This window comes from Tupaia chinensis, unplaced genomic scaffold, assembly GCF_000334495.1.
Source record: "Tupaia chinensis unplaced genomic scaffold, TupChi_1.0 Scaffold143654_1, whole genome shotgun sequence".
Lineage (NCBI taxonomy): Eukaryota > Metazoa > Chordata > Mammalia > Scandentia > Tupaiidae > Tupaia > Tupaia belangeri.
Genome location: NW_006203502.1, coordinates 609980 through 619575, shown reverse-complemented (window position 1 = coordinate 619575; position 9596 = coordinate 609980). Strand labels below are relative to the sequence as shown.

The 9596-nt window shown below is 39.2% G+C and overlaps 1 protein-coding gene across 3 annotated transcripts in view; it reads right to left on the bottom strand.

The window, feature by feature from the left end:
• Positions 1-2433: 2433 nt before the first annotated feature.
• The window catches only part of ZFP82 (ZFP82 zinc finger protein), a 44983-nt gene continuing 37820 nt past the window's right edge, over positions 2434-9596 (bottom strand). For all 3 annotated transcript variants that reach the window (XM_006164671.3, XM_006164670.3, XM_006164672.3), the window contains exon 5: positions 2434-4384. In XM_006164671.3, coding sequence (XP_006164733.1) covers positions 3015-4384 — 1370 coding nt within the window. In that variant the 3' untranslated portion in view covers positions 2434-3014. The remainder of the gene's footprint in view (positions 4385-9596) is intronic.

Sequence of the window (9596 nt, the reverse complement as noted above, 5' to 3'; positions counted from 1 at the left end):
TATTTAAATATTGATGATAAAAATTTTAAATATGCAAAAATTATAGAATAGGTCATTTTCCAGGTACCTTTTATTATCTTTGTTAATTTTGCAATATTGACTGAAGTCTGCGAAAGTAGGTTATAAAAATATCTGCCTTTATATAAATCAACTGGAAAAATTTCTCACTTTGCTTTTTTAAAAAAATATTGTATTATATAGAGACTTTTGCAAATGCACATGTGCTTGCCAGAGAAACAGAAAACAAGAAATTGCCCCCCAGGGGAGATGGCCATGTTACAATCCCTCTTCCCCCACTTTCCTCTCAGGATTTTGGGTACACACATACATGCACTAGCATTGAGTTTCAAGCTGCCAGGTCTGGGACTTGAACCATGGTCGACTACATGGGAGTCCAGCCATGTAACCATTATACCATCTACTGGTCCCCACCTTGAATGTTTTAATGAGAACCAGCTAGACAAAGTTCGATAAGGTATATTTGCAGAAGACTTTTCTATATTCATTATGCCTATAATCTTTCATATGAATTCTCAAAAATAATAAGGTTCAGGGGGCAAGGATGTGGTGTGGTGGTTAAGCGCACTGGACTCCCACATGGCCAACTACGGCTTGAGTCCTGAACCTGGTGGCTTGTTTTCTCCCTTTCTCTCACTCTGTACCTCTCTGATCAAATTAAAATAAATAAAGTTAAATAAAATAACTGTTAAAAAAAAAAAGTTTGGGAGCAGCAGATGGCATAATGGTTAAGTTTCTGGACTCCCACGTGGTCAACTGCAGCCCGAGTCCCAGACTCGGTGGCTTAGAACTCATGCTGGGCACATGGGCATGCGTGCCCAAAAATCTGAGGAGAATGGAGAAGGGATTGTGGCATGGCCATCCCCTCTAGGGGGTGATTTCTTGCTTTCTGTCTCTCCAGCAAGCATTCACACCCTATAGCAAAAATCCTTCAAAAAAAATGATGCTAATAAAACAAAATTTAGTGGTTTAGTACAACCATCTCATTTTATCTCATGATTTTGGGTATCAAAAATTTGGGCAGGGGCTCAGCTGGTCATTTCTTCTGTTCTATACAGTGCCAGCTGAGGTCACTTTGTGGCATTCAGATGGTGGCTGATCTGAAGAATCCGAAACTATTTCACTCAAATTTGTGATGGCTTGGTGGACATGTCTAGAATAGATAGGTTTAGCAGGATGCCTCACTCTCTCGATGTAGTCCTAGGGCCTTTCCGGGTGCGAATGCATGTGTGCCAAGATCCTGAGAGGAGAATGGAGGAAAAGGGACTGCAGCATAGTCATCCCCCGTGGGGAGTGATTTCTCACTTTCTGTCTCTCCTGTAAGTGCACATGCCCTATTGCAAAAATCTCTCTCTTCAAAACAATTAAATAAAAAAATAAGTATTTATTTAATTGTATGATGTAAACTTGCACAGAGCTATGCATTGTTATCTTCATTTTACAATTGAGGAAACTAACGATAAGTAGTTGGGGTACATGCGTAACTTTCCCAGCCAGGAAGTGTTGCGATCATTTTATCAGACTAGCCAATTCTCCACAAATGCCTAGGATATCTATTCCATTAGACATTCTCTTCTAAATGTATGACTATGCAAGTGAAAAATAGAGCAATCTAGAGATCTCAAAGGACTCACCCAAAGAAGGGCAAAATATCTAACTTTTAAGAAGAACTGAATTGAAAACTATATGTTTCAAATGAAAAGACATTACGAAAATGAGATTCGGGTTCTTATAAGCTGAAAGGTACGTTACTTAAACATAGTTTCCTAGAAAATATCATGACATTTTAGGTGGTCATTGTTTTTAGAATATACCTAATTGCTGTTTCAAAAATGCAAAAGTTTAGGGAACCAGCAGTTAGCGTAATGGCTATGTCGCTGGATTCCCACGTAGTCGACCACGGTTCGCGTCCCGGACCCGGTGGCTTAGAACTCAGGCCCGTGTGCATGCGTGCCCAAGATCCCGAGAGGAGAATGGAGGAGAAGGGATTGTGGCGTGATCATCGCCCCTTGGGGGTGATTTCTCGCTTTCTGTCCCTATGTCTGTCTCTCTATGTCTGGCGAGTGCACGCACCCTATAGCAAGAACCTCTCAAAAAAAAAGAAAAAAAGGAAAAGTTTGTGCTTTAAATCTTACTTTATCATAGTTACTAAATAACAGTTTTACTTTCACTGCATTTTTGCAGATGCTCTTCCTTTTTTTTTTTTTTTTTTTGGAGAGATTTTTGCTATTGGGCGCGTGCGCTCGCCAGACAGAGAGATACATAGAGACAGAAAGCGAGAAATCACCCCCCAGGGGGGATAGTCACACCGCAATCCCTTCTCCTCCATTCTCCTCTCGGGATCTTGGGCACACACGCACACGCGCCCGGCGTCAGTTTTAAGCCACTGGGTCCGGGACGCGAACCGCGGTCGACTACGTGGGAGTCCAGCGACATAGCCATTACGCTAACTGCTGGTTCCCTCCATGCTCCTTCTTTAGCACAGTGAACACCATAGTTTTTAGCACAATAGTTCAGGGCATGAGAGTATTTTAAGAAATGAAATAACCCTACCAGAAAAGCCTGGTCTAGAAACTAGTAATCTAGTACTTTTACTGTATTGTATTGGACAAAAGTATTCAGCGTTTGCTCATATTCATGGGAGGGAATGTGGAGTCCACCTCTTGATGGAGAGTGTCAAAGAATTTGCAGCTATCAACACCATCCTATAAGTGGAAATATTAGAGCATGGTGCAATTAAATGTCTTATTCAATATAACACAAGTAGGAAAATGGTGGGGTAGAGATGATGATAGTCCTTCCCATATTTATTAATAGGATTAGTTTTCATAACAAATGTGTTGAAATTTCAGATTTGAGTGATGGTGGAATACATAAAATCAACAGTCTTTTAGTGACATGAAACCTCTATGTCAAATCGGTTGCATATATCAAACAAAAGAGATTAATTTCTACATTCACAGAATGTTCTGTAACACAAAACTGAAAAGACTTTCTCATATTTTTACATTATGAATTTTCAGATGATGGGTAAGGTGGGAATGCTGTCTAAAGGCCTTCTTACATTCCTTACATTCATAGGGTTTCTCCCCAGAATGAATTCTCAGATGTTGAATAAGAGATGAATTAAGTCTGAAGGCCTTCCTACATTCTTTACACTCAAAGGGTTTTTCACCAGTATGAATGCTCTGATGTAGAGTAAGCTTTTGGCGTAATCTAAAGGCCTTCCCACATTCCTTACATTTGTAGGGTTTCTCACCAATATGAATACTTTGATGTTGAGTAAGCTGTGAGAGTAGTCTAAAGGCCTTCCCACATTCTTTACAATCATAGGGTTTAATACCAATATGAATACTCTGATGTGAAATAAGTTGTGAGTAACGACTAAAGGCCTTCCAGCATTCCTTACATTCATAAGGTTTTTCACCAGTATGAATTCTATGGTGGAGAATAAGATGATAACCACGGCTAAAGGTCTTTCCACATTCTTTACATTCATAGGGCTTCTCACCAGTATGAATTCTCTGATGGAGAGTTAGTTGTTGTCGCACTCTAAAGGCCTTCCCACAATCTTTACATTCATAGGGTTTCTCACCAGTATGAAGTTTGTGATGTACTCTAAGGCCAGAGCCACACAAAAAGGCCTTTCCACATTCTTTACATTCATAGAGCTTGTCAGCAATATTAAGCTTCTGATGTCGAGTAAGGTGTGCATACTGTCTAAAGGCCTTCCCACATTCTTTACATACATAGGGTTTCTCACCAGTATGAATCCTCTGATGGAGAGTAAGTTGTCCTCGTACTCTAAAGGCTTTCCCACATTCTTTACATTCATAGGGCTTCTCACCAATATGAATTTTCTGATGTACTCTAAGATCTGGACCACATATGAAAGCTTCTCCACATTCCTTACATTCATAGAGTTTTTCACCAGAATGAAGTCTCTGATGACGAGTAAGGTGTGCAGTCTGTCTAAAGGCCATCCCACATTCCTTACATTCATAGGGCTTTTCACCAGTATGAATTCTGTGATGAAAAGTAAGTTGCTGGCGCACTCTAAAAGCCTTCCCACACTCCTTGCATTCATAGGGTTTCTCAACAAAATGAATTCTCTGCTGTGGAGTACCAGATGTGCGTTTTTGGTAAGAGGACACTTTCTCAGACGTGATTTTCACTTGACTGAAATATTCCTCTTGAGATCCTTCCGGCACTTCAAACTTTCTTTTGGAGTCCCAATTGCTTTTTAAAATGAGACCCTTAAGGCCATGGTTTTTAATTCTTTCCATTATCTTCCATTGGGATAAATTTATTTCATAAATTTCATTTTCTGAAGTTAACTTCATGGCCTCATACTTGTTCTCCAGATCTAAAAGAAGACAAGAAAGTATACACAATTTTTTCTTAAGAAAAGTAAAATGTCTGCGGCCAGCAGGTGAAATGGTGGTTAAGGGCGCTGGATAGCCAACATGGCTGATTGTGGTCTGAGTCCCAGACCTGGCAGCTTGCTTTCTCACTCTCTCTCTCACTTTGTCCTTCTATGGTCAAATTAAAAATGGATTAATAAATAAAGATGAATAAACTAATTCTTTTAAAAAAATGTAAAATGTCTGTAAGAGAAATAGGAAACAACTTGGGCCCAGCAGGTGGCATGGTGGTTAAGGTGCTAGATCCCCACATGGCCATCCATGGTCTGAGTCCTGAACCTGGTGGATTGCTTTCTTACTTTCCCTCTCTGTCTGGTGAGTGTGTGTGACCTATAACAAATTAAAAATAATAATAAATAATTAATTCTTTAAAAAAACAGAAAATAAACAAACAAAAGAAATAGAAAACAACGAAAGTTGTTTTGAAATATTGTACAATTTTGGAGAGGGGGAGCAAAATAAAGAACAAATGAGAGCTCATATTAGAAAGATAAACTGATAATTAAGTAAATATTTAAGTCATTGGTTTTCAAATTGAGATGTGCATCAGAATCACTTGGGAACTTGTTATGATACTGAAGTTTGGACCTCACCCAAACCACCCGGATCAGAAACCATAGTCCTGGCTTAATATTTAGTTTACTTGGGGTCAGCAGGTGATATGGTGGTTAAGAAGATGCAGTCCCACATGGCCAACTGAGGTTTGAGTCCTGGACCTGGCAGCTTGCTTTTTCATGTTCCGTTTCTCTCTGGTGAGTGCACATGCTCTACAGCAAATTAAAAAAAATTAAAAAAGTAAATAATAAATTTTTAAAAACAATTTAATATTCTCCACACATTTCTGATGGACACGAAAGGTTGAAAACCCATACTTAAACATTTTTCAACAATATCTCTTTACTTTTAGAATAAAATCAAACTCATGATTAACAAGGCCTCAGCTCACATATAACATATCAATCCATTTGCCCCCTTTACTGCTGCTACCTGCGGAGGCCTCCTTTCGGGTCATATAATATGTCCCAATTTACTATATGAACATACTTATCTACATCTCTCAGAACTTTTATTTTTAAATAATTATTTTATTTAATTTTATTCATTATCATTTTTTTAAGTAGATCAGAGAGAGACAGAGAGACAGAGAAAGCGAAAAAAACAAACTATTTAGGTCCAGGACTTGAACCGTGGTCAGCCATGTGGGAGTCCAGCATCGTAACCAACACATCACCTGCTGGCGCCCATCTCTCACAACTTCTAACAATCTGCTCTAGGTCCCACATATCTCCTAATTGGGCTTTTTTTGCATGCCTGGCTCCTTTTCATCCTGAGGTCTTAGATTAAAATCACTTCCTGTAAGCTCCCACTGACAGTATCTAAACCTATTCTATTATTCTCTATTCCTTTCCTTTACTATACCTAATTATTAAATTATATACAGTCAAATGTCATACATGATGATGAGCATAGACTCTAAGAACTGCATCATTAGGTGATTTTGTCATTGTGTGAACATCAGAGTATACATACCAACCTAGACAGTATAGCCTACTACAAACCTAAGGTATAGTATAGCCTATGTGTGTATTTTTTTCAAATCAGTCATTTAAAATTTTTCATTTATCATTATTGTTTTTTAATTATTGTTTTGTTTTAATTTCTGAAAATAATAATAATAATTTTGTTGTGAGGGCACATGCACTCACCAGAGATAGACTGGAGGTGAGAGGAGGCAGGGGGAAATTGAGAAAGTAAGACTCCAGGTCTGGGACTCAAACTACAGCTAGACATGTGGGAGTCCAATGCCTTAATTACCATGCCACCTGCTGGCTGGCCCCTATCCTATGTGTTTCTTACAGAACCACAACTAGGCTACTGTCGACTGAAAAATCGGTAGACTGTACATGACTATATTTATTAATTTTTCTGCTAGTTATTCTGCTTATTCTTACCTATACATCTCCAGAACAGAAATAATCCCTCCTTAACTCTCCATTAAATAATAAATCCATAGCACATAATAGGTTTTACTCATTTATTCCCAGTTATATACTTGCTCTGAATATATCTCTCTGCATCTAAGCTCTTACATTTTATAGAACCCTGTTAATATTTCATTGCTATAATAATCCCTTAGCTCTCTGTGCTATTAATTATAATTTTACATGTGTGGGCCCTTTAGTTCTTCACTTTGTATTTTCCTATTTGTTCTAATCTGTCTTCTTTTTTTTTTTTGGAGAGGTTTTTGCTATAGAGTGTGTGCACTTGCCACAGAGAGAGAGAAAGACAGACAGAAAGCGAGAAATCAACCCTCACAAAAGATGGTCACACCACAATCCCTTCTCCTCCATTCTCCCCTTCGGATCTTGGGCACGTACACACATATGCCCAGCGTGAGTTTAAGCCACTTGGTCTGGGACTCGAACCATGGTCAACCACATGGGAGTCCAGCGACATAGCCATTACGCCATCTGCTGGTCCCTCTAATTTGCCTTTCATGTTAAGGCTTTCATCAAAGGTTTGGTATTTTTTAGCTCTAAATTAATATTTAACATTGAGGTACCAGAAAGGTTATTATAATCTTTGTGTGCATGAATGGCACTTGTGAAACAGTGGATTTCCTTATGTAGTAATCAGTCGTGAATCTAAGTGTTTCTTTTTTTTTTTTTTTTTTTTAAGTTTTTTGCCATAGGGTGCATGCGCTTGCTGGATAGAGACAGAAGGAGGGAAAGTGAGTAATCACCCATCTGGAGGGATGGCCACACTACAATCTCTTCTCCTCCATTCTCCTCTTGGGATTTTTGCGTACGAATGCACATGCACCTGGCCTGATTTTCAAGCCACCAGGTCTGGGGCTCAAACCATAGTTGACCACGTGGGAGTACAGTACCTTAGCCACTATGCCACCTGCTGGGCCCTGTTCAAATGACTTTATTCTTTCCTTTCGTTACTCTTCTCCTTTCCATTCTATTCTCTTATAAGTAAGGCCATTCTTATATTTTCTGGAAACATGTATCAGTGATGTTTCAGACAAGAAAATATATTTATACCTTAGTGAAGTTCATTAAAAAAATTCTTAGCAAAAAAAAAAAAAGGATATGCTATGTTAGTAAATCAGTTATATTGATAAAAAGTCTCATTACAGTCATTTCAATGTTAAAGGACATGGGGACCAGCAGTTAGTGTAATGGCTATGTCACTGGACTCCCATGTAGTCGACCGCGGTTCGTGTCCTGGACTCAGTGGCTTAAAATTCACGCCAGGCATGTGTGCGTGCGTGCCCAAGATCCCAAGAGGAGAATGGAGGAGAAGGGATTGCGGCGTGGCCATCCCCCCTGGGGGGTGATTTCTCGCTCTATGTCTCTCTGTCTCTCTCTCTCTGTCTGGTGAGCACACGCGCCCTATAGCAAAAACCTCTCAAACAAAAAAAATTAAAGGACATGCTAAAAAAGGTCATGTTGGATGTAGTCCAGAGGATGACAAACCAGTAGGAGGAATAACCTAAGGAAAATGTAAATGCTGAGTGAGTTTTTTGAGTAAGAAAAAGAATGAGATTTTCAGCTATTACAATTAGGTCAACAGGGAAATAAAATCCAAAATAGTCCTTTTGTTTTTTAGGAAAAGGGGAAATAAAAAACTACATGTAAGTATCTATAAATATAACTATAGTGCTTAGAAGAAAATTTAAAAACTGTAACAACAATAAAAATGCAACAGGGTTGAATCTGTGGCATAGTGGTAATGCAGTACTCAAAAGAGAATTTCGCATAGCAACCACAGTTTGAATCCCTGGCCCAGGCCACCTGGAACATGCCAAGCATGCATGAAAGTGCCCAAGATTCACAGGCTCGAGGAAGGGGCCTACAGCATGACCAGGTCCTATGTAGGGTGCTTCTCTCTTATGTGCATGTGTACACATTCTATCATGAATAGAGAAAAAATTTAAAATGAAACAAAATTCACTAAAAATGTATCTTGCGAAAAATTAAATAAACTGAATGAAGCAAAGAGTAAGGAAAAAAATTAACTGATGTAAAAGTGGCTGGATCACACATGCACAAATGCACAGTTCGAGTCTCAGACCAGACAGCTTGAAAACATGCTGGGTATATGCACATGTGTGCCAAAAGTCTAGAGAGGAGAATGCAAGAGAAGGGACTGCAGTGTGGCTGTCTCCCCTAGGGGATGATTTCTCACTTTGTCTCTCTCTCTTTGATGAGAACAACACATGTCCTGTGGCAAAATAAAAGAAAACAAAACCAAAACCACAACAGTATAGAATTTATGGTGAGGCTGTGTAGAAAGGCCGATGCACATTTAAACTATGATGGAGGGCTGGCCCCATAGTGAAGCAGTTCAGTGCTGTACACTGGAAACTGAATCCATATGCCCAATCATGGTTCATGTCCCAGTACTAGTGGTTTGGGAAATATGGAATCCTGATGGGATGGAGAAAAGGCTGAAAAATAATTGCAACATGACTACACCTCTGTCTCTGTCTTCTCTCTCTCTTTTTTTTAATTTTTGTTTTTTAGAATTTTTTTCAGGTGAGGCATTTTTCTGGGCCTTTTGGCCCCTCCTAGCCCTTTTATCTTGTTAATAATTCCCTCTCCCCCTCCCGACCCAGGAGGCAGAAGGGAACAGAACAGGCCTTCTTCAAGAGACAGCTCCACGGCTCCTGCGATCGTGCCGCGCGGTTTTCTAATTTTGGGGTTTTATTGAATTTTTTTTTAATATTAATGTTTTTTTTTTAGTTTTATTGAAATGCTTTTCTCTTCGTTTTTTCTTCTCTTTTTCTCTGTTTCTTGTCTGTTTTTTTGCTGTTGTTGCTATTGTTTCCCTCTCTCTGTTTCCATTTCTGCACGCTCTTCAACCCTCAGATTGGACTTCCAAGTTTGGGAAGAAACCAACCATCCACCAGATGACTAGAAATTGCTGCAGGACCACAAGAAATATGGGGAAGCAGGAAAATACTTCTCCTCCAAGGGAAAAAGATAACTCCTCTTCATCCACACACAGTTCAATGAAAATCATGGAAATGTCTGATAAAGAATTCAGAACATTCATAATGGCAAAGCTAACAGAGATGGAAGAGAAGAGAGACAAGGAACTGCTGAAGAGGAAGGAGAAAGGAGTTGAAGAGTTCCAGGAGGT